This window comes from Bos grunniens, chromosome 13 (genome assembly GCF_055505025.1).
Source record: "Bos grunniens cultivar Pamir isolate PY7600 chromosome 13, Bosgru_T2T1.0, whole genome shotgun sequence".
Lineage (NCBI taxonomy): Eukaryota > Metazoa > Chordata > Mammalia > Artiodactyla > Bovidae > Bos > Bos grunniens.
The window spans coordinates 81,924,441-81,950,258 of record NC_141177.1 but is presented as its reverse complement, the minus strand read 5'-3'; the positions used below and the strand labels follow the sequence as shown (position 1 = coordinate 81,950,258).

Genomic DNA, 25,818 nt, shown 5'->3' with positions numbered 1-25,818 from the left:
GTCCTTCCAATGAACACCCAGGACTGATCTCCTTTAGGATGGACTGGTTGGATCTTCTTGCTGTTCAAGGGACTCCAAGAGTCTTCTCCAACACCACAGTTCAAAAACATCAATTCTTCTGCACTCAGCTTTCTTTATAGTCCAACTCTCACATCCATACATGACCACTGGAAAAACCACAGCCTTGACTAGACGGACATTAAGTAATGTCAAATAAAGCTCCTAGAATGGATACAATGTGAAATTGACTAACAGCCTTTCAAAACACCAATATACTTGAAACAAAGACCTTTCCGTTTTGCTATCAAATGAATTTCCTGACCTATAGGTCATTTTTATTTTCAGATTCAGTGTATTCATGATTATGTGCTCAATGAACTCTCAAATTTTAACTGGGGACATTTGAAAACATGATTTTTAAAAATGTCAACAAGTTACATTATTTGTTTATTTATTGGCTTTTATTGGTGAAATCAGTTTGATGATCTAAAATGTTGTCAGGTAAACAAAATGGCCTGGCCATTTTTTTAACAAATGAATTGACTGATATGAGTCAATAATTTATTCATCCTGGAGTATTGATCTCAATTAAATATTGATCACTTCTGAAGGTGTTATTTTTGTTGTTGTTGATTGTGTTGCTTTTGTCCTGATTTACAAGAAAACAAACTAATTTGTTACTCTTTGCCTGTATGCAAAATAATGCAATTTTAATAGGTCCTGTGTAGTAGATTATCACATTAGTTTAAGAATAAGCTTTTTTTTAAATACCACAAACTATGTATATGTCTTGGTTTCCAAAAGTGTTAAGCAGGTATGGTCCCCAGACCAGCTACTTGGGAGCTAGTTAGAAATGCCATTTCTCAGGTTTCACAGCAGACTCCCTTTTTCAGAAACTCTGAGGGTGGGGCCCTGGAATCTACACTCAGACGGTAAAGCTTCTGTCTACAATGTGAGAGACCTGGGTTCGATCCCTGGGTTGGGAAGATTCCCTGGGGAAGGAAATGGCAACCCACTCCAGTACTCTTGCCTTGAAAATCCCATGGGTGGAGGAGCTTGGTGCAGGCTACTATCCATGGGGTCACAAAGAGTCGGGCATGACTGAGCAACTTCACTTTCACTTTCACCTGTACACTAAAATTGAAGGATCTCTGTTTTTTTAATTTATTTCACAACTTGTGAAATTATGAATTATAATACCTTTTATACATATTCCATAGCATTGCTCTGAACTTCAATATATTATCTGGAATAAAGTCCTTTGAAAATCTAAAAAAATGTCCCCAAAATGTAAGGTAAGGTTCATATTTTACTATTATCTCTATTTATATTATTTGGAGCCACAATAGACATTAACTTTTTTTTTTTTGACCACGCCTCAAGGCATGTGGATTCTTAGTCCCCTGACCAGGATGGAACCCATCATCCTTGTGTTAGGAGCATGGAGTCACCGGACCATCAGGGAAGTCCTGATGTTAACTTTTAAAATTATCCTTTATTGGGACTTCCCTGGCAGTCCAGTGGTTAAGACACCACACTTCCTACATGCGGAGGGTGGGTTCGATCCCTGGTCAGGGAGCTAAGATGCCACATGCATTGTGGCCAAAACACCAAAACACCAACATACAACAGAGGCAATATTGTAACAAATTCATTAAAGACTTTAAAAATGGCCCACATCAAAAAAATCTTTAAATAAATTAAAAGCTCTTTTTAAAAATTATGTTTTATTTAACATAATTGAGGAAGAGAAAAATCTTTCATCTTGGATCTGTGTCCAGATTATCTCTAGTAAGGAAGTTTGTAGGGGCTTCCCAGGTGGCTCAGTAGTAAAAAATCCACCTGCCCGCGCAGGAAACCCAGGAGACTCGGATTTGATCCCTGGGTCAGGAAAATCCCCTGGAGGAGGATATGGTAACCAACTCCAGTATTCTTGCTTGGAGAATACCATAGACAGAGGAGCCTGGCAAGCTACAGTCCATGGGATCACAGAGTCAGGCATGACTGAGCAACTGAACACACACTCACACAAGGCAGTTTGTGGCATAAATCTGAGGCCTGCTGAAGTCACTGATGTGTGTATCCCCTTTGTTGTGCTTGTAGGGCCTGGTTACCGTAGAAGATGAGCAGGCGTGGATGGCATCTTATAAATATGTGGGTGCTACCACTAATATCCATCCGTATTTGTCTACAATGATCAACTATGCACAGCCTGTAAAGTTTCAAGGTTTCCATGTGGCTGAAGGTAACACCAAAGGTTAAATGTTATTGCCTTTTTTGTCTGCTTTTCTTTTATTGTGCTGTGATCTGACTTGTTGCCATTTCCTTTCCTGGGCATGTGGACTGTTCCATCTCACCTTATTTTTGTTGCACAGACCACACACATCCTTGGCTCATGGGGGCCTTGTGTTGTCATTTCCAGTATCGTCCACAAGGTGGCTCTGAGAGACTGGATTTGGTAGCACTCCAAGCGCATAGCCTCTTGCATTGGATACACTTTATAAGACCTATTTGAGTCAAAACCTGGTCTCTTAAAAACATAGCAAGTGATATTTTAAAACTTCTCATAACTACTTCTGGACTGGAGAAGACATAGTCCTCACTGAAAATACATATTCCAGGGGTGGCTGTGAATGTCAGTTGGTATATATATAGTTGACTCCGAATTGAATTCATCACACTTTTCTTAAGTCAGCCGTCTCCATCGTCAGAACATTAATGAAAGTAGAAGCTACTGATATCATGATGGAGCATCTGCCTCCAAAGCCTCGTGATTCAAGGTGTAATTATATTTATCGCTTGTCTTTCTGTGAGTCCGATGGCAGGGTTTCTAAGTGCATCTTTGCTTTTCTTTACAGAACGCAATATTCATTATAACATGTCTTCCTTTAATGAGTCAGTCGGTCTAGGTTACTTGAAGACACACGCCATTGAATTTGTGAAGTATCCTTATGTATTAAGTGGAATAAATGGTTGGTGAACTTTGAGTTTGGCAGGAATCTCTAAAACAGAAAGGTGGCTAATATAATATTGTGGTTGTAGAGCTAGTAAAATGATGTATGTGAAAGACTGCAGCAGCAGGGAAAACCTGCCCAAATGCGAATTGTTTTTATAATCCACGCCGAGAACAATGGCTTTTCTCTTTAGCGTCCTTTATACATGTGAAATCCGCTCTCTACTGTCACATGTTTTTGTCAGTGTTGATCTCAGTCTTCACTGCTTTAGCTCTTTGTTACTTATTTTTCACTGCTGGGATACTCTTTTCCATTTTCCTTAATACATTACACAGTTATAATAAACGGCAAATGAGTCGCATTTACCCCAAGGGAGGCCGAGTGGACTCCAGTAATTACATGCCTCAGATTTTCTGGAACGCTGGCTGCCAGATGGTTTCGCTGAACTATCAAACCCCAGGTAGGAACTGATGTCCAGTGACCTCGAATTCCATGAGCATATTTTGACAGGACGGTGCCAAGAGTTGCTGTCAGTAGACTGTGGGCATTTTTTAAAGGAAGCAGACATATGGCAAAACAGCATGTTGTTGGATATATAGAACGGTGAGAAATTGAAAACGCAAACTAAAGTAATAAAACAATGGTAGAAGATAATAGAGTTTGATTTCAATTGAATTTCCTTTTGAAAATGCCAGGACTAATTTGCTAAACATTGTCCCCTTTTCTGAAATATGTCTAGTTTTTCTTCTTTTTGGATCAAACTTATCTTCTTGTCCAGAGACAGAATGAAATGAAAAGAATTTGAGGATCTTTGTATAGTAACTGTGACTCATTTCTCCTTGGGAAAGTAGCCTTCCCACTGTTGGCATTCAGCAGGAGATCAGCAACATAGCAGAATCTCACCATAAAGATGTAGAGTATTATGGAGTAGATTCTGCTAAACTGGTGTTTAAGGAGTCTTATACACTTAGAGGTACTAATGTATAACTTATTCCTCCGAAGTGTACTCTGGCCAGGTTCCAATATATAATAATTTTTTTTTCCTGCAAGGAGAGTAGTCAATTTTTATGAAAGCATAAATAAAATCTTTAAAGTTTTCAAAGTTTGCTTAAGAGCCTAGGATCACAATATGAAGATGAGAGACAGAAAAAATATAGTCTTTAGTTACTCACGCGAAACAGGTGAGAAATATGCCACAAAACCTATTTACCGCATCATGGTCCTTTTTTTAAAAAAAATTAATCAAGTTATTTTAATTGGAGGCTAATTGTTTTACAGTATGGTGGTGGTTTTTGCCATGCATTGACATGAATCAGCCATGGGTGTACATGTGTCCCCATCCTGAAGCTCCCTCCCACCTCCCTCCCCACCCCATCCCTCAGGGTCATCCCAGTGCACCGGCTTCAGGGCACTCAAAGCATTTTAAATGCTTTAAAATGTTGGGAAAAAACATCCCTTTTGTTCTTTTCTTTTCCTCTATGAGGGTATCTCTCATCTTTCCCAGTCTAGGGCTTTTTTTTTCCAAGCCCATCCACCATACCTTGTAAACCTCAATGCACCGGGCTCCCTGTGATCTGGACTGACTGAAAAGTCCTATGACTTGTGTCCCTTTGGCATGGATGTGGCCCGACCGTGTTTCCCATCCTCAGTGACCAGAACTGAAGTCAGATTTCTGCTCGACACCCCTCTTGCTGCTAACTGTGCTAAACTGTGACCAGAAATCATCACGATCCTGGAGTGTTTCTAATAGAAACAAAAAAGATTAAAAGGCACTGCTGATTTTGCCTATTTAAAAAGATGTCAAGTTGTATTCTTTGTTGTCAGTGAGACCATGATGTAGATTAAATGATCCAAAGGTAGTTTATTCTCTAGGCCATCTTACATTTTATTCTATAATGTAAGGTTTATCACAGTACTTTGAGAAGAAAAAAAAATCATCAGGAGGCCCCCCCTTTTTTTTGCTGATGAAAATAAAGAAGATTTTGTTTGCCTGCAAGAAAAGTCATAACCATGCTTTGCCAGTGTAGACACCACTAGAATAATTCTTTTTAACTCATACATTTTTTTTATATGATACTTACCTAGTTTGTTTTTGATTAGTTTTAATTGAGTTTTATATTCATACAACCCTATTGGATTTCTCCAGCATACCCTCCCTCTGGGTCATAAGGCGTGTCTTCTCTAACTATATATATATATCAGCTTAGACATCTGTACTCTCGACAGTAATTCAACAGTGACTCATATATTGAATCCAAATTTGGAAGCAATGCCAACATGATCTCTATGAATGCACATTTTTTGTTTATTTTAAACTCAAGGTCATTTAAACATGGAAAAAAGAGTTGTATGCCTCTCTCTGTAAACAGATCCAGAAGTACCTTGTGGTGTTAAAAAAGACCTATCAGCCTGGGATCAGTATCTGATTTCCATTATTTAAAATCACCCCATCAGAATCTTCTTTGTCCAGGAAGATGAAGTGCTAAATTATTTTTGTCTCTTGACAGATTTAGCGATGCAGTTGAATCAGGGGAAATTTGAGTATAATGGATCGTGTGGGTAAGTAATGTGATTTAAACTGCTGTCACCATGTTCCACACTCCATACTACAGCTGTAATGAGACCGTGTCATTTTAAATTAGGGGTTGGTGAATTTAAGCGAGGTTTGAGGGGTGGGATAGAAACAAATGAAATCTCCAGGTAAATTACATCTGCAATATACATTCTTCATCAACCACAGTTTCACTAAGCAGAGTAAAAAAAAAAAATTAACCACTAGGTAAGCACTTTATTATACACACTCCACAGTTTAATGCTCTCGCTTTAAATTCAATAGTGGAGGCCTTTATAGCTAGGACAGATAATGATCCCTGCTCATTTGGACATCAGCAAGAGGGACAAAGATAGTAAATATGTGTATCTTACATAAGACAGAGGAATGAAGTTGATTTAGTATATAATGAAGTCCTCAGTGTTAAGTGGAATTTATTTCATCTAGGCAGACAGTTGTGTCCTCTATTAATTTTTTTCTTGTCTTGTAAATACTAGTCACCAAAAAATAATGCTATGAATGTTGTTCGAAGTACTTAAATAGTGCTCCCTAAAATCTGTGAACCAAGTAGTGAAATAGGAACTGTTAATTTCACTGAAATGCTGGAAAGTTAAATGAAAGAATGAAGTTAAAGAAAGTTCTATGGGAGAACTTTCTTGTAGTTCTTCTTTAGACATTCTGTACAAGTTCTATACCAAAAAAAAAAAAGTGTGGCCATTTTTTTTTTCCTCCATGCAGATGTGCCCAAGTGGTACTGCAGGTAAATGATCTCAAACCTTGCCCAGAGCCTTCTAGACTAATCAAATAGAGTACCATTTCTTCCCACCACACTACTGTCTGAATGCCCTTGGCCTCTGTAGTTCGATACATAATGTCCAATGTTGGATACTGAAAACAGCCAATCACGATACAATTTTCAGCACTTGTGGATTCAGAATGCCGACTCCCACCTCCTCCTGCTCACCAATGCACCTGCACCCCCAGGTGGCAACCCTGTTACCAAGTCACCCACCTACAGCATACAGGACATTTGCCTCTGCTGTGTGTTTTGAAGGAAATGCAAATTGTATACCTTAAACTAATGAAGTGTTGTATTTCAATTCAGTTCAGTTCAGTTCAGTTCAGTTGCTCAGTCGTGTCCGACTCTTTGTGACCCCATGAATCGCAGCACACCAGGCCTCCCTGTCCATCACCAACTCCCGGTGTTCACTCACACTCACGTCCATTGAGTCGGTGATGCCATCCAGCCATCTCATCCTCTGTCATCCCCTTCTCCTCCTGCCCTCAACCCCTCCCAGCATCAGAGTCAAAGTATTGGAGTTTCAGCTTTAGCATCATTCCTTCCAATGAACACCCAGGACTGATCTCCTTTAGAATGAACTGGTAGGATCTCCTTGCAGTCCAAGGGACTCTCAAGAGTCGTCTGCAACACCACAGTTCAAAAGTATGAATTCTTTGGCGCTCACCTTTCTTCACAGTCCAACTCTCACATCCATACATGACCACTGGAAAAACCATAGCCTTGACTAGATGGACCTTTCTTGGCAAAGCAACGTCTCTGCTTTTGAATATGCTATCTAGGTTGGTCATAACTTTCTTCCAAGGAGTAAGTGTCTTAATTTCATGGCTGCAATCACCATCTGCAGTGATTTTGGAGCCCCAAAAAATAAAGTCTGACACTATTTCCACTGTTTCCCCATCTACTTCCCACGAAGTGATGGGACCAGATGCCATGTTCTTCATTTCTGAATGTTGAGCTTTAAAGCCAAACTTTTCACTCTCCTCTTGCACTTTCATCAAGAGGCTCTTTAGTTCCTCTTCACTGTCTGCCATAAGGGTGGTGTCATCTGCATATCTGAGGTTATTGATATTTCTCCCAGCAATCTTGATTCCAGCTTGTGCTTCACCCAGCCCAGCATTTCTCAGGATGTACTCTGCATAGAAGTTAAATAAGCAGGGTGACAATATACAGCCTTGACGTACTCCTTTTCCTATTTGGAACCAGTCTGTTGTTCCATGTCCAATTCTAACTGTTGCTTCCTGACCTGCATATAGGTTTCTCAAGAGGCAGGTCAGGTAGTCTGGTATTCCCATCTCTTTCAGAATTTTCCACAGTTTATTGTGATCCACACAGTCAAAGGCTTTGGCATAGTCAATAAAGCAGAAATAGATGTTTTTCTGGAACTCTCTTGCTTTTTCGATGATCCAGCGGATGTTGGCAATTTGATCTCTGGTTCCTCTGCCTTTTTTAAAACCAGCTTAAACATCTGGAAGTTCATGGTTCACGTATTGCTGAAGCCTGGCTGGGAGAATTTTGAGCATTACTTTACTAGCGTGTGAGATGAGTGCAATTGTGCGGTAGTTTGAGCATTCTTTGGCATTGCCTTTCTTTGGGATTGGAATGAAAACTGACCTTTTCCAGTCCTGTGGCCACTGCTGAGTTTTCCAAATTGCTAGCATATTGAGTGCAGCACTTTCACAGCATCATCCTTCAGGATTTGAAATAGCTCCACTGGAATTCCATCACCTCCACTAACTTTGTTAGTAGTGATGCTTTCTAAGGCGCACTTTCCTTCACATTCCAGGATGTCTGGCTCTAGGTGAGTGATCACACCATCGTGATTATCTGGGTCATGAAGATCTTTTTTGTATAGTTCTTCTGTGTATTCTTGCCACCTCTTCTTAATATCTTCTGCTTCTGTTAGGTCCATACCATTTCTGTCCTTTATCGAGCCCATCTTTGCATGAAATGTTCCCTTGGTAGCTTTAATTTTCTTGAAGAGATCTCTAGTCTTTCCTGTTCTGTTGTTTTCCTCTATTTCTTTGCATTGATCGCTGAAGAAGGCTTTCTTATCTCTCCTTGTTATTCTTTGGAACTCTGCATTCAGATGCTTATATCTTTCCTTTTCTCCTTTGCTTTTTGCTTCCCTTCTTTTCACAGCAATTTGTAAGGCCTCCCCAGGCAGCCATTTTGCTTTCTTGCATTTCTTTTCCATGGGGATGGTCTTGATCCCTGTCTCCTGTACAATGTCATGAACCTCTCTGTCCATAGTTCATCAGGCACTCTGTCTATCAGATCTAGGCCCTTAAATCTATTTCTCACTTCCACTCTATAATCATAAGGAATTTGATTTAGGTCATACCTGAATGGTCTAGTGGTTTTCCCTACTTTCTTCAATTTAAGTCTGAATTTGGCAATATAAGGAGTTCATGGTCTGAGCCACAGTCAGCTCCTGATCTTGTTTTTACTGACTGTATACAGCTTCTCCATCTTTGGCTGCAAAGAATATAATCAGTCTGATTTTGGTGTTGACCATCTGGTGATGTCCATGTGTAGAGTCTTCTCTTGTGTTGTTGGAAGAGGGTGTTTGCTATGGTCATTGCATTCTCTTGGCAAAACTCTATTAGCCTCTGCCCTGCTTCATTCCGTACTCCAAGGCCACATTTACCTGTTACTCCAGGTGTTTCCTGACTTCCTACTTTTGCATTCCAGTCCCCTACAATGAAAAAGACATCTTTTTGGGGTATTAGTTCTAAAAGGTCTTGTAAGTCTTCATAGAACTGTTCAGCTTCTTCAGCATTACTGGTTGAGGCATAGGCATGGATTACTGTGATATTGAATGGTTTGCTTTGGAAATGAACAGAGATCATTCTGTCGTTTTTGAGATTGTACTCAAGTACTGCATTTCCGACTCTTTTGTTGACTATGATGGCTACTCCATTTCTTCTGAGGGATTCCTGCCTGCAGTAGTAGATATAATGGTCATCTGAGTTAAATTCACCCATTCCAGTCCATTTTAGTTCGCTGATTCCTAGAATGTCGATGTTCACTCTTGCCATCTCCTGTTTGACCACTTCCAATTTGCCTTGATTCATGGACCTAGCATTCCAGGTTCCTATGCAATATTGTTCTTTACAGCATCAGACCTTGCCTCTATCACCAGTCACATCCACAACTGGGTGTTGTTTTTGCTTTGACTCCATCCCTTCATTCTTTCTGGAGTTATTTCTCCACTGATCTCCAGTAGCATATTGGGCACCTACCAACCTGGGGAGTTCCTCTTTCAGTGTCCTATCATTTTGCCTTTTCATACTGTTCATGAGGTTCTCAAGGCAAGAATACTGAAGTGGTTTGCCATTCCCTTCTCCAGTGGACCACGTTATGTCAGACGTCTCCGCCATGACCCGTCTGTCTTGGGTGGCCCCACACGGCATGGCTTAGTTTCATTGAGTTAGACAAGGCTGTGGTCCATGTGATCAGATCGACTAGTTTTCTGTGATTATGGTTTCAGTGTATCTACCCTCTGATGCCCTCTTGCAACACCTACCGTCTTACTTGGGTTTCTCTTACCTTGGACTTGGGGTATCTCTTCACGGCTGCTCCAGCAAAGTACAGCCGCTGCTCCTTACCAGGGGTGAGGAGTATCTCCTCATGGCTGTCCCTCCTGACCTTGAACGTGGGGTAGCTCCTCTCTGCCCTAATATTTCAATTAGGTTGGTGCAAAAGAATTAAAGTTTTGCATTGTTGAACTTTACCATTTGGTAGTGGATACATTCTTAAATAAATTTGGTTATGTTATGCATCATTAATGCACATTTCTCACTTAATGTTTTTTTTCCTAATGACTTATTACTTGATGTTTATTTTATATTTATTTTAGACTATAGAAATGATGGTAGACAAAAAGTAAATTTGAGCGAATTTTTTATTCAAGTTCAAAATGTGTCGGAAAGCAGTGTAGACAACTCGCAACATCAACCATGCATTTGGGCCAGGAACTGCTAATGAACATAGGGTGTGGTGGTGGTTCCGAAGTTTTGCAAAGGAGACAAGAGAGACGAGGAGCATAGTGGCCGGCCATCAGAAGTTGACAGCGGCCAATTGAGAGCACTCATCAAAGCTGATCCTCTTGTGACTACCCAAGAAGTTGGCAGAAGAACTTGTTGTCGACCATTCTGTGGCCATCTGGCATTGGAAGCAAATTGGAAAGGTGATAAAGCTCAGTAAGTGGGTATCTCAGGAGCTAACTTAAAGTCAAAAACATCGTTATTTTGAAGTGTTGTCTTCCTTTACTGTACACAACAACAGCAAACTATTTCTCAATTGGATTGTGACATGCAATGAGAAGTGGATTTTATATGACACCTGGCGACAGCCAGCTCCGTGGTTGGACCGAGAAGAAGCTCTGAAGAAGCCAAACTTGCACCAAAAAAAGACCATGGTCACTGGTGGTCTGCTCCCCGTCTGATCCACTACAGCTTTCTGAATCCCAGTAAAACCATTACATCTGAGAAATACGCTCAGCAAATCAATGAGATGCACTGAAAACTGCAAAGTCTGCAGCCAGCCCTGGTCAACAGAAAGGCCTCAGTTCTCCATGACGATGCCCAACTGCATGTCTCACAACCAGCGCTTCAAAAGTTGAACGAATTGGGCTACGAAGTTTTGCCTCATCCACCATATTCATTCAACCTCTCGCCAACCAACTACCACTTCAAGCATCTGGACAACTTTTGGCAGGGAAAATCCTTCAACAACCACCAGGAGGCAGAAAGTGCTTTCCAAGAGTTTGTCAAATCCTGAAGCATGATTTTTATGCTATAAGAATAAACAAACTTATTTCTCATTGGCAAAAATGTGTTGATTATAATGGTTCCTACTTTGATTAATAAAGATGTGTTTGAGCCTCATTATAATGATTTAAAATTCATGGTTCAAAACCGTAATTACTTTTGTATCAACCTACTATCTCTCAATAAAACAGGGGAGAAAAAAGAAATTAAAATTATGGTTCCAAAGAAAACAATCCAGTACACGTTTAGAGTATTTTTTAAGCTGCCTTGTTATTTAGTGCCAAACATTGAGAACCAGGAGACTGTGTACATAAATTGATGGGTGGGCCCCCGTGGGGGCTGAGACCCCAGGGGCAGCCATGGTAGAGGGCATAAGAGTCCTTGGCACTAGCCCAACCAGGTCTTCCACAGGCTAGTGTTGCCCTGGGCAGGTAGATGAGGCCCTGAATCTCAATTTCCTGCTGATAAAATGAAGCCAGTGATACCCATCACCCCAGGTTTGCTGTGGCAGCTCAGTGAGTTTGAACTGAGTGTATGCATTTGATGTCCTTTACAAACTGCAAATTTCTGTGGAAAAGTGAGGTTAAAGAGAAGGAAGCTACAGCCCATGTGGCTGATGACAGGCAGAGATCACAGGCTGTTGAAAGAGCCTCTTTTCACAGGAGCCTGGGGAGCGAGGTGAGGTGGGCGGAGCGGTCCTCATGTCCACACTGGCTGTGAGCCTCCCAGAGCCTTCACCTGGCTCAGGACAGGCTTTTCACCCTCCTCAGGAGTTCAGTGGCTCCTCCTGCCCAGACACGGGGTGGGCATCCTTTCTATGGAAAAGGGGCCCCAGTGTTACCGAACCAAACCTGTCCACCTGTCCACACTCAGCAAAGTCCGTCAGTGGTCGGCTGTGCTGAAGGAACTTGCAGCGTTTGTTGTAAGGCCCCAGGCAAGAGAACGGGTGACTCCTGTCCTAACTGCCCCCACCCCTGGACTTCCTGAAGAATTTCAGCAAAGCATTGTTAAAGGCCAGGTGAAGTGGGTGGGGATCTGTTTTACCATAGTTCACATGCTCAGTGTCTCACCTTCTGCACTGTTTATTGCAAAATCCATTCATGAACAAGGATGGTGCTATGTTAGCCTGGTTTTTCCAGTAGTCATGTATGGATGTGAGAGTTGGACCATTAAGAAGGCTGAGTGCTGAAGAATTGATGCTTCTGAACTGTGGTGTTGGAGAAGACTCTTGAGAGGTCTTGGACTGCAAGGAAATCAAAACAGTCAAATCCTAAAGGAAACCAATCCTGAATATTCATTAGAAGGACTGATGCTGAAGCTGAAGCTCCAACACTTTGGCCACCTGATATGAAGAACCAACTCATTAGAAAAGACCCTGATGCTGGGAAAGATTGAAGGCAGGAGGAGAAGGGGATGACAGAGGATGAGATGGTTGGATGGCATCACCGACTCGATGGACAGGAGTTTGAGCAAGCTCCAGGAGTTGATGAAGGACAGGGAAGCCTGGCATGCTGCGGTCCACGAGGTTGCAAAGAGTCAGACACGACTGAGCAACTAAACAACAACAGCAGTGTTAGCCTGGGTTCTGTGCTTGTGTGTCCCTTTTTCAGAGGGACTGAAAAGTCTGACCATTCCCTGGGGCATCAGGACTACTGGAGGCATGAACAATAAGTCTCCTGTCCCCCTGCCCCTCCCCTTTTCTCCACACCCAGAGCTCTTGCCCACAGGGCAGAGAGAAGCAGTCTTTCCTGACTGTGCTGAGCTCCTGAGGAGTTGTAGCTGGCAGCAGAGATGGGCCGGCTGTGAAGGACGCGCTTCGTGCAGGGGCATCGAGGTACCCTGGGGCTTTCACCCCACTGCCTTTGTCTTGCTCCTACCCACCTACAGGGAATTTTAAAAAATCCCCGTGGGCTATGTCTGAGGGTTTCTGTAAAGAGATGTTCTGTGTCTTTTAGGCCTATGGTGGCAAACAGTGTAGAAACCCCTGAATCTCACAACAGTAACCAAACATCAGAAACTTACTTGGGACTCCCTGTCTGGTCTGTGGGCAGTGTGTTTAGGAGGCCACACCACTGCATCCTATAAGTGTGATTTTTACCAGGAAGTGAGCAGTAGTTTATTACAGGCTCATTTTTAAAGTTGGAAAAGCAGGAAGTACTTCTACACTTTATAATAAAATAGAGCAAACTAATTTCTCAAGTCTTTCCAGGCTTTTGGAGGAAACCCGACAGTTGCTATCAAAATACTATGATATTTTATGATTCAAAAGTACACACTTTTTAAATGACTTTGTCAAGTTAGAATGAATCTAAAGATCCGTGGCAACTTTCTGTTAATCAGCACCATTTTGCTTGCTTGCTGGTAAATAAAATGAGGGCGTGTTGATAGCATCTCAGATGTGGTGAAGCAGGATGAACTTTCTTGTTCCACCATCCTTGATTCTGTAACTCCTGTCCTCCACCTGGCTGAAAGCCGTTCTCTCCTGCCCTTGCCTCCAAGGCCTTTAAGTCCACAGAGAATTCTTACATCAATTCACTTGCCGTTGACTTTAGACTTGCCCTGTGGCCATCACACAGACCTGGATGCTTGGAATGGGTTCATTTCCCACACCGAAAAACACCAGGCAGGACCAGCTATGTAGTCTGTGGGACCCAAGTGCTCCGTGTTCACAAATCATTAAGAATCGGGAGAGTAGCACAGAGCATTAAGCCAAGCAGAAAGCTCTGCGGTGGCACAAGCTCCACCCTCAGAGCCAGGGCTCCAGCTTCTGCTTGCCCGTCAGTGCCCAGGGGCCCGTGACCTACGCAACCCCTAAGTCGCGAGTGACAGTCTCTGCTGCCTTAGGCCCCAAATAGACAGTTGTTCAAGATGAACTCGCTAAGGGTCAGCCCCAAGCCAGGGATCTGTCAAATTTCTGAAGCTAAATCCAGCCTCTGAATTAGAATTTCAGGTGTGAAGTAGAAAAAGGTAGGAAAAAAGCATTGCTTTGCCAAGCAAAGGGGCCATATGGGGCTAATGCCCTCGAAAGTGTGTTGCAGCCCAAAGTGGGTATTTAGTAGTTTTATAGAAATGGTTCAAAGAGGGCATGACCAGCCCATGGGCATTCCTCTGACTGGTTGGTGTTGCTGTAATTGAGAGTCCGCATCATCAGTCTTCTGGTTCCAGCCTGTCTGGGGTCTGCATGCTTATAGGCAGCTTGCAGTCAATTTCTCCCACCTTGTGTTTATCTGCAAAACAGCTCAAAAGTATTGTTATGTTTATCCCTTGAGGGGAACCAGGGCCTTGCCACAAGGCTTTTCTATTGTTTCTTTTTTTTCCTATTGTTTCTTGACTGCACTGCTTCTCCCTCATCTCCGCACCCCCTTCCATCCCTAATAAGGAGCAGTTTGAGTCTGCTTATTGGAGCCCAGTGCTGACTCCCTGTGAAACCTACAACTATCATGCATTACCTCCCCAATAGCTGATGTCTGATGCTTCGCCAGACAAAGCTGATAGTCTTCCTTGGAAAAATACGTGAAGAATTGTATTTACTCATCTACTTGAGCTTTTGCTGTATCATATTTTTCGGTGATTAATGCTGGCTACAAAAAAGGCCCAAATCTAAAACTCTACAAACATAGAAAACAATATGTTCTATGAAGTTAGAGAGCTTTTATGTTAATAGTACAGGTTGTATCCTCCTGGAGACAGGTTGTATGTTCAAAGTCATCTTTAATATTTGAACAGTTTTATAAACTTTCTGTATCCTTGATTTAAAAATCAGTGTCATTGCTATATATGAAACATAATCAGTAGGAACCTACTGTATAGCACAGGGAATGCCACTTAATTCTCTATAGTAACCTATATGGGAAAAGAATCTGAAAAAGGATATATATAAATACATAACTAAATCATTTTGCTGTACACCTGTAACTAACACAACATAAATCAGCTATATTCTAATATAAAATTTTAAAAATGTTTAAATAAAATAAAAATCAGTATTGTCCTCAGAGGCTCTTTATTGCTGGTTACACCCAAATGGAATGTGGGTCTATGTATTAACATGTTGTGTTCAGACTTAGAAGATAGCAAAGAATGTCAGCTTTGTCAAAACCAAAAACACGACTGTAAACTTTTCTTTAAGGAAAAATATCGTGCTTTGGGATTCCCCTTGGTTGCATTTTAAACAATAGTAATAGATTTAACATCATCTAGAGTTGAAACTTATAAAAGTTATACTTTAAGAGGTATGAAAGATTTGGTCCTAAATTATGATTCTTTTACATCTAAAAACAAACTTACGGTTTTGGGGAAAGTGCTTTTATTTTCTGCTCATGTGAAGTGAGAGTCACTCAGTAGTGTCTGACTCTTTGCAACCCCATGAACTATACAGTCCATGAAATTCTCCAGGCCAGAATACTTGAGTGGGTAGCCTTTCCCTTCTCCAGAGGATCCTCCCAACCCAGGAATTCCCAGTCCCGGTCTCCTGCATTGCAGGCAGATTCTTTACCAGCTGAGCCACAAGGGAAGCCCAAGAATACTGGAGTGGGTAGCCTATCCCTTCCCCAGGGGATCTTCCTGACCCAGGAGTCCAGCCAGAGTCTCCTATATTGCAGGCAGATTCTTTACCAACTGAGCTATCAGGGAAGTCGATAGCTCATATTTTTTCTCAGTATGTAATTTTCCTATCTATAATTATCGTCATTAAAAAAAAAATGTTGTTTTGGAGAGGTGGAGTTCTTTGACACAGTTTCAGGATTGTTATGTAATCCAGCCAGAGTGTGATTCTGTGACCATACCCAATGGGGATTAGGGGCAGACAGTGCTGAGGATCAATTTCAAAACTCTTTAATCATACAAGAAAGAAAACCCATACTCTTCGTCTGTCACCTTGTAACCTCTCCTGCCCCCATCCCAGCCTTAAGCAACCACTAATCTACACACTGTCACTACATTTTTGCCTGTTCTGCACATTTCATGTAAATGGATTCATATAATATTAGGCCTTTTTATGACTGTCTTCAACATTTGCAAGATTCACCTATGTTGTACTGTGTATCAGTACTTTATTTCTTTTTGTTACTGAAATAATTTTATTACTTATTATTATTTTTCCATTGTGTGGATATACCTCATCTTGTATGTCCATTCATCTTTTGCTGAAAATCTGAATTGTTCCATCTTTTGGTTACTATGAACCTTCATGTGCAGGTTTTTGTGTGAGCATATGTTTTCACTTTTCTTGGGTATACACATAAGAGAAGAATCACTGGGTCGTATGGTAACTCTGTGTAAGTGATGAATTCTAGACTGTTTTCCACAGTGGCTGCAACATTTTACATTCCCACCAGCAATGTTGAGTAGGGACTCCAATTTCTCCATTTTCTCATCCACACGTATATGAATTTTCTTTTTCTTTTTTCCTAGTGCCCTCCTAGTGTGTGTTCAGTTCAGTTCAGTTGCTCAGTTCAGTTCAGTTCAGTCGCTCAGTCGTGTCCGACTCTTTGCGACCCCATGAATCGCAGCACACCAGGCCTCCCTGTCCATCACCAACTCCCAGAATTCACTCAGACTCACATCCATCGAGTCAGTGATGCCATCCAGCCATCTCATCCTCTGTTGTCCCCTTCTCCTCCTGCCCGCAATCCCCCCCAGCATCAGAATCTTTTCCAATGAGTCAACTCTTCGCATGAGGCGGCCAAAGTAGTCGCTCAGTCGTGTCCAACTCTTGCAACCCCATGGACCACAGCATGCCAGGCCTCCATGTCCATCACCAACTCCCAGAGTTTGCTCAAACTCATGTCCATTGAGTTGGTGATGCCATGCAACCATCTCATCCTCTGTCATCCCCTTCTCCTCCCGCCTACTGTGTGTAATGGTGTCTTATTGTGATGCTGGCTTGAATTTCTCTCATGACAAATGATATTAAGCACCTTTTCAACTGCTTGTGGGCCATTTGTTTATCTTATTCGGAGAACTGTCTATTCAGATCCTTTACCCATTTTTTAACTGAGTTATTTGTTCTTCATATATTTTAGATACAAGTCGCTTATCAGATAAATGATTTGTAAATATTTTCTCCCATTCTATGATTTGTCTTCTCACTTCCTTGATAATGTTCTTTGAGTGCAAAAATATGATGAAGTCAAGTTTATGTACTTTTTTCCCTCACTGCTTATACTTTTGGAGTTATGTCTAAGAATGCATTGTCAAATTCTGACTCACAAAGGTTTACCCATATATTTTCTTCTAAGGGTTTTATAGTTATAGCTTTTTACTATTAGGTCTTTGATCCATTTTGAGTTAATTTTTCTTTATGATGTGAAAGAAGGAAGTAATTTTACTCTTGTGCATGTGGCTATTCAGTTGACCTAGCATCATTTGTTTAAAGAATATTCTTTCCCCCACTGAGTAGTCTTGGCATCCTTGTCAAAAATCATTTGCATAGATATGAAATTATTTCTGAACTCCCAATTCTGTCTCATTAATTTATATGTTAATCTTTTTTCCCCAATACCAAGCTGCTTTGGCTACTGTTGCTTTGTAGAAAGTTTTGAAATTAAGAAGTCTGAGACCTGCAACTTAATTCTTTATTAAGATTGTATTGAGAATTCTTGGTCTTTGAGTTTCCATGTGAATTTGAGGATCAGCTTGTCAATTTCTGTAAAGAAACCAGATGAGATTTTGATAGAGATTGTATTGGATCTGTATAGCAGTTTGAGAGTAGTGCCATCTTAACAATATTAAGTCTTCTGATCCATAAACACAAGATATCTTTCCATTCGTTTAGTTCTTTTAAAATTTTCCTCAGCAATGTTTTGTGATTTTCAAAGTACATGTACTTATTTTGTTAAATGTATTCTTAAGTATCTTATTCTCTTAGGTGCCATTATAAATGCAATTATTTACTTAATTTTGTTTTTAGATTGTTCATTGCTTGGTGCATATAAATAAAATAGGTTTTTATATGTTGATTTTGTATCCTAGAACTCATTTATTAATTCTAATAGCTTTTTAGTATACTCTGTAGGATTTTCTATAAACAAGATCATGTTGTCTGCAAATAGAAATAGTTTTACTTCTTTCCAATCTAGATACGTTTTATTTCATCTTCTTGCCTAATTATCCTCACTAGAATTAGAGACCTCCAACTGAAACCACATTTCATTTGATTATGAAAATACATAGCATTCCATAGTAGTGTTAGCGGTACATCTGATTCTGACACCAATATAAATCACAGATATTTTTATATCTCATTATAATTGTTAGAGATCTCTCAATATAGTTTTATGATTATCAGTACTTTGAAACTCTGCTAATTATCAAACTTGCCATTAGATCCCATAATTTAATATATTAATTAAAACAATAAAGACATTTTCCATATTTTGATAACTATAGCTCATACAATTGGTTTTTCATTGTTATTCTTTGCATTTTATTTTATGCATGTAAGAGCATCAAGTTCCAGAGAAGATGATAGTGTCAGGAAATCATAGATGTCCCAGAGCCTGGATCTAAAGAACATTTCCTCTTCCATGTTCCTTGTTGGGGTCATCCATAGGACAGGGTTATTCTCTTCAATTCTTGGGATCCTCCACCTAAAAGCCTATTTCCTAAGTTAGAAATGGCGATAAAGATGTATTCAGTGTCTTGATAGTGATTTTCTGAGTCTTTATAAAAAAACTAGTAAACTCCTTCTATGCTTTTGTCCCACTAGGTACCTTCTCAAACCAGATTTCATGAGACGGCCTGATCGAACATTTGATCCTTTCTCTGAAACGCCTGTTGATGGGGTTATTGCAGCCACTTGCTCCGTGCAGGTAAGTCTCCTGCTCTCCACAGAATAGTGTAAAAAGAGTGGATCCAGGTGGTCTTGGAAAAGCCTTAAAAGATTGCAATTAAAATATTTAATGTCAAGTTGCAAGATCCACGCGTTGCTTTCAACTTTAACATTTTTTTTCTTGAGATACATTTTTTTATACTAGTGAAATTATTAGCTACTCTTCATCAAAGATACCAGATCAAAAAGTATCCAGTGGAGAATGTAGAGCAATGGGAATTCTTGGCCATTGATGGTGGGAAGGCAAAATCATACGACCACTTTGGAAAACAGTTAGGTGGTTTCTTCCAAAACTCAACACTCTCTTTAAATGTGATCCAGCACTTATACACCTTGGTATTTACCCAAACAAATTAAAAATTCACATCCATGTGAAAACTTACACAGGGATGTTTGCAGCAGCTTTATTCATACTTGATAAAATTTTGAAAGTAACCAAGGTGCCACTTAGTGGGTGAATGGATAAAGAAGCAATGAATGGTGTGTCCAGACAGTGGAATATTACTTAATTCTAAAAAGAAATGAGCTATCAAGTCATGAAAAGACATGGATGAAACAAATTAACATTCAGTTCAGTTCACTCAGTCGTGTCCGACTCTTTGCAACCCCATAAACCACAGCACACCAAGCCTCCCTGTCCATCACCAACTCCCAGAGCTTACCCAAACTCATGTCCATTGAGTCGGTGATGCCATCCAGCCATCTCATCCTCTGTCGTCCCTTTCTCCTCCCACCTTCAATCTTTCCCAGCATCAGAGTCTTTTCCAATGAGTCAGTTCTTCACATCAGGTGGCCAAAGTATTGGAGTTTCAGCTTCAACATCAGTCCTTCCAATGAACACTCAGGACTGATTTTCTTTAGGATGGACTTGTTGGATTTCCTTGCAATCCAAGGGACTCTCAAGAGTCTTCTCCAACACCACAGTTCAAAAGCATCCATTCTTCTGCGCTCAGCTTTCTTTATAGTCCAACTCTCACATCCATACATGACTGCTGGAAAAACCATAGCCTTGACTAGATGGACCTTTGTTGGCAAAGTAATGTCTCTGCTTTTTAATATGCTGTCTAGGTTGGTTATAACTTTTCTTCCAAGGAGTAACTGTCTTTTAATTTCATGGCTGCAGTCACCATCTGCAGTGATTTGGGAGCCCCAAAAAATAAAGTCTGCCACTGTTTCCACTGTTACCCCGTGTATTTGCCATGAAGTGATGGGACTGATGCCATGGTCTTAGTTTTCTGAAAATTTAGTTTTAAGCCAACTTTTCACTCTTCTCTTTCACTTTCATCAAGAGGCTCTTTAGTTCTTCTTCACCTTCTGCCATAAGGGTGGTGTCATCTGCATATCTGAGGTTATTGATATTTCTCCCGGGAATCTCGATTCCAGCTTGTGCTTCATCCATCCAGTTAATGAACATTACTAAGTGAAAAAAACTAGTCTGAAAAAGTGACATACTGTTTGATTCCAACTAAATTACATTCTGGATAAAGGCAAAACTATAAAGATGGTAAAAAAAAAAAAAAAAAAAAGACCAAGAATTGTGGGGAGGGATTAACAGGCAGAGTACAAAGAATTTTAGGGCAGTGAAACCATTCTGTATGATTCTATGATAATAGATACATGTCATTATATTTACAATTTTTTCCAAATCCATTAAATATACACCAGAGTAAACTCTGAATGTAAGCTATGGCTTTGGGTGATAATGAAGTATCAATATAGGTTCACCAATTATAACAAATATGCTACTGAGATGTGAGGTATCCATAGTGAGGATATTGTGGATGAGAGGACAGAAGCACTATATTTTCTTATCAGTTTTGCTGTAAACAGAAACTGCTATAAAAAACAAAGCATATTAATGAAAAAATACCTGTTATATGATTACATTGATGCAGAATTCTAGAAAATGCAAACTAATGTAAAGTAATAGAAAATAGATCAGTAGTTTCCTCTAGACAGACAGAAGAAGGGATGGATTACAAAAGGGTACAAAGGAACTTTGGGAATTGATGGAAAATTTTGTTGCCTTAATATTGGTGACAGTTTTATAGATGTGCTCATATGTCAGAAGTGATTTCATTGTACACTCTAAACATGTACCATTTAATGTCAGTTATACCTGAAAAAACTGTTTCATAATGATCAGCTATTAGATAATGTGAAAAAAATGTAATTATTAGCTATAATTATATGGAAATAGGTGAAAAAATTCTTTCCACAGCTTTATAACAGATGGAAGAAGGTAATATGCATGACTCATATAATACAAAAAGTAGTTGTCTGCAACGTCTTAACCTAACTGTGAAACGAAGCAGTCAGTACTGCTTTTGTAATACTGGTTTAAAAAATAAAAATAACACTGTCCTCTAATTGTCAATATCAGTTTAACATTTTAGCGTTACTTTTCTTTCTGTCTGTCTCTTTGTAAAACTTCTGAAAGAATTCAATAAAAGTGAATTTTGGAACTATGAAAGGATCTTAAGGCATATTTGAATTGACCACTTCAGTTCAGTAAGGAATGAATACATTATTTCCAGAGATAATTGAATTTCTAAAGATGAACAGAGACTCTCTCCCTGCCAGATTATTCTGTTACTGACGATTACACCAGCTTAACTTCTCTTTCCTCCCATTTCTCTTCTGCTCCAGGTCATATCAGGTCAGTTCTTATCAGATAAGAAAATTGGCACATATGTAGAAGTGGATATGTATGGGCTGCCCACGGACACTATCCGGAAGGAGTTCCGCACTCGCATGGTGATGAACAACGGACTCAATCCGGTTTACAATGAAGAATCATTTGTGTTTCGGAAGGTAGAGTGTTCTCAATGTGTCAGACTTGCCCTGCTAAGTTAGGAGCCACATGTTAGTGGAGAGATACTACATGATCTGCAGACAGTCTCTTAACCCCAGATGTCTTCTTCCAGTGCAGATGTTCCACAGCAGCCACATGATGATTGTTTCTGTGTGGCCCTGTCCTCTTGGCTCTCCTTCCTCCCAGGAGGAGCCCACCTTCCCCACGCAGTGCGCAAGCTCCGGGTTCACAGTGTTTTCAGAGGGAGCCCCGCAGGCAGACACTGTCACACGTGGGAGAGCTCCTCCCTGCCCTGGCAGGGCTAGTGCCTCGCAATATTCCTTGGCCAAGAGGGTGGGTAGGGTGTATGTCCTTCAGTGGGTCAGTTGGTTATTGTCCTGTGCCTCCAGGAAGTGTGATCCTGTGTATAATATGTATAGGTTCTGTGTATAATATGTTATTTTTGTTTTTTGGTTTTTATCTTCATATTATACTTTGATCCTATGGGCTTCCTCAGTGACTCAGTGGTAAAGAATCTGCCTGCAATGCAAGAGACACAGGTTCGATCCCTGGGTCAGGAAGATCCCCTGGAGGAAGGTATGGCAACCCACTCCAGTATTCTTGCCAGGAAAATGCCATGGACAAAGGAGCCTGCCAGCCTATAGCCATAGGGTCACAAAGAGTCAACCACGACTTGAAGTGACTGGGCACACAGACAAATCAGTCATTCTCTATAATGATTCGGGTTTTAATCTTGTAACCATTTTCTGCCATTTGTTTCTCTTTCATCATCGGAAGATGTATTGAAAAATCCATGCCCTCCCAGTACTATATCAAAAATGCCTGTTTCTCTCTCACTTGTTCTGTTATCATGACCAGAGTGCTTTCTGGCTTCTTCTTTGGCACACGTTTTCCAAGTGTCTCTATTCCATCTGTATCTTACAGCACAGACAATCACCTTTTTATCTTAACAAAAATATGAATTATCAGCCTCAGAACTGGCTGACCAGTTTGCAGAAAGCATATTACAGAAGATAAGTATAGTTCAATGAATCAAGCCATTTTGAGATGTAGGCTTTTCTGATTATGTAAATCCCATTATCCATGCAACACCTCCCCCTACCTTTTCACCTTCTCTTCTACATTCAGAGTGTAGCGTGAGTTGCATACAGCTGTAATGTGTCTTTTTTTCTTCCCGGGTTTTTCAGTTTGTTACAGCTGGATCTGTTGTCACTATGGCCAGTGTTTCGTGCCAAAAAAAAAATATCCCTACATACATTTCTGGAAATTCAGAAAGTTGATTTCAGGCTCTGTTTTTGATGCATAGGGAAATAAACTTGCTTTTTACACGCAATATTACTGGCCCTGGAAACAAGATGCCAATTTTGGATCCTTCCCTGCTCTTCTGAAGTGACATTGCCTTTCATTGATACTAATTGCTTTAACTTTATTTTCTTTCTTGCTGTTACTGTTTTTCTTCTTTGCATGAATCTCACAGCATAAGCCCCTTTCACCAAATGAGGAACAACACGGTGACTAAAGTTGGTTTCACCTTTTCGTCTTCATGAACTGGAACTAAATTATAACCTGTAGGCATGAATAAGCAGCCAATTCAGTGCCTAGCTATGATATAGTGCTCAAATCAACTAAGGTGTCTTAGCTGCTCATAGCCAATAAATAGAAATTCTTGATTAAAAACATCAGATTTTCTTGTCATGTGGCTCTTTTATATCTAAGCAGGGTCTCTGCCATCTGAGCTCAGATGCTGCATCCATGGATTTCGGGTCTCTACCATCTGAGCTCGGATGTTGTGTCCATGTATTTGGTTTGGGGATGGCAAGAGTAGATGTCTTATGCTGTATGTGCTCAGCCACTGAGTCGTGGCTGATTCTTTGTGACCCCACAGTCTGTAGCCTGCTGGGCTCCTCTGTCCACGGAATTTTCCAGGCAAGAATACTGGAGCAGGTTGCCATTTCCTTCTCCAGGGGATCTTTCTGACCCAAGGATCAAACCTACATCTCTTGAGTCTCCTGCATTGACAGGCAGATTCTTTACCAGTATGCCACTTGGGAAGACTCTATGTCTTGGGTATATGTTAATGTTTCTAGCTGTCTCATCTTTATTTAATATCCCAAAATGTGTTAAAAACTGAGGAGTGCAAAGAAAAATAATCCAAATTTATATATAAATTGTCTTTTATACATGAGGCATTTCTTCAAAGATACTTTCCATATTCTCAAAAACAGAGCTCAATGTCAGAAGCAGCCCAGTAGTAGACAGATCAAAGGATTTGAAATCAGGTGGCCCAGGATCCAGACCCAGCTGTCACTGGCCATCTTTGACATAAGGGGAAGTCACTTTTCCTCTCCAGGTCTCTTGTTGCTCACCTATTATGTAGGTGGGAATGGGGAAAGATGGCAAGGGTTGGATTAGCCATCTTTTATATCCATTCATTCTATTGACAATCTTCAGGGACTGATTTCCAGGAAACCTGTTCCCGTTGTCTTTCTCAATGCCCTGGGCACTGTAACTTATACAGTATGCGTTAGGAATGTAAATTGACCATCAGCTCCTTTGCACTGGGAAGGAAACTTTCCGAGCAGTATGGGTGTGGTCCAGGTCCCTGGCGTTGTGATTCTTGGGAGCTGTGTCCCGCAGATCAGTGACAAGTGCCGTTTGTCTTTGCAGGTGATCCTCCCCGACCTGGCTGTCTTGAGGATCGCCGTGTATGATGACAACAACAAGCTGATCGGCCAGAGGATTCTGCCCCTGGATGGCCTCCAAGCAGGCTATCGACACATATCCCTCCGGAATGAGGGAAATAAACCTTTATCACTGCCAACCATTTTCTGCAATATTGTCCTAAAAACATATGTGCCTGATGGATTCGGAGGTAAGTCAGACTTTTAGGTATTGAATATTTTTGTTTATATGTTTTTTTCCCCTAAATTTCAAGATTATAAGCTATTTCACCAATGGTTAAAAAAAAAAGCCTGTTCCCACCGATGCTGCCAACACTGTCGGCTTAAAGAAATCAGGCATAAATAGTTGCCTCAGGTTTCCTAGCAGGAAATGCAAAGGCAAGTCTAGATTATCTTTAAAGTTCTTTATTTAAAAATGCTGTCATTTTATGTTTTTTCAATTTTCACATATATGTTTTTTCAAGTTTCATATATATGTTTTTGAAGAAAAGCGTGAATAATGTAGAGCCATAGACATCAGTTGGTTTCACTAAAAAGTTTAAATTGAACTCCATTATCAACATTCCTGGACTTTCCCCAAAAATCTACAGGGGAGTTCAATTTCACAAAAAAATTCCCAGTCATCAGTCCATGGAAGACCACCTTTGGTTACACCAAAGACATCAATGAAAGTGAAAGTGAAAATCACTCAGTAATGTCTGACTCTTTGTGACCCAATGGACTTCTCCATGTGACCCCATGGACCCCATGGAATTCTCCAGGCCATAATAGTGGAGTGGGTAGCCTTTCCCTTCTCCAGGGGATCTTCCCAACACAGGGATTGAACCCAGGTCTCCTGCATTGCAGGCAGATTCTTTACCAGCTGAGCCATCAGGGAAGCCTAAGAATACTGGATTGGGTAGCCTGTCCCTTCTCCAGCAGATCTTTCCAGTCCACGAATTGAACAGGGGTCTCCTGCATTACAGGTGGATTCTTTACCAACTGAGCTATTGGGGAAGCCCAAAGTCATCAATGGGAGGAATCAAAGTTGGACAGTCTTAAAGTGAAAGTAAAGGTTGCTCAGTCATGTCTGACTCTTTGCAACCCCATGGATGGTAGTCCATGGAATTCTCCAGGCAAGAATACTGGAGTGGGTAGCCTTTCCCTTCTCCAGGAGATCTTCCCAACCCAGAGATCGAACCCAGGTCTCCCACATTGCAGGTGGATTCTTTACCAGCTGAGCCACCAGGGAAGCCCAAGAATACTGGAGTGCTTTAAGGTCCCTTCTCCAGAAGATCTTCCCAACCCAGGGATTGAACCCAGGTATCCCACATTGCAAGCAGATTCTTTACGAACTGAGCTCTCAGGGAAGCCCCAAGTCATAGGATTCTGGCAAACCCACATATTAACTTTTTATAACCCCAACTGTGCCA

General features: G+C 40.7%; 1 protein-coding gene across 38 annotated transcripts in view; it reads left to right on the top strand.

Moving 5' to 3' along the window:
* PLCB4 (phospholipase C beta 4) overlaps positions 1-25,818 on the top strand; it is a 483,574-nt gene that overhangs the window by 401,608 nt on the left and 56,148 nt on the right. For all 38 annotated transcript variants that reach the window (XM_086335129.1, XM_086335117.1, XM_086335149.1 and 35 more), the window contains 7 exons: positions 2,104-2,245; positions 2,859-2,943; positions 3,290-3,414; positions 5,462-5,513; positions 18,788-18,890; positions 21,560-21,724; positions 24,393-24,597. In XM_086335129.1, coding sequence (XP_086191255.1) covers positions 2,104-2,245; positions 2,859-2,943; positions 3,290-3,414; positions 5,462-5,513; positions 18,788-18,890; positions 21,560-21,724; positions 24,393-24,597 — 877 coding nt within the window. The remainder of the gene's footprint in view (positions 1-2,103; positions 2,246-2,858; positions 2,944-3,289; positions 3,415-5,461; positions 5,514-18,787; positions 18,891-21,559; positions 21,725-24,392; positions 24,598-25,818) is intronic.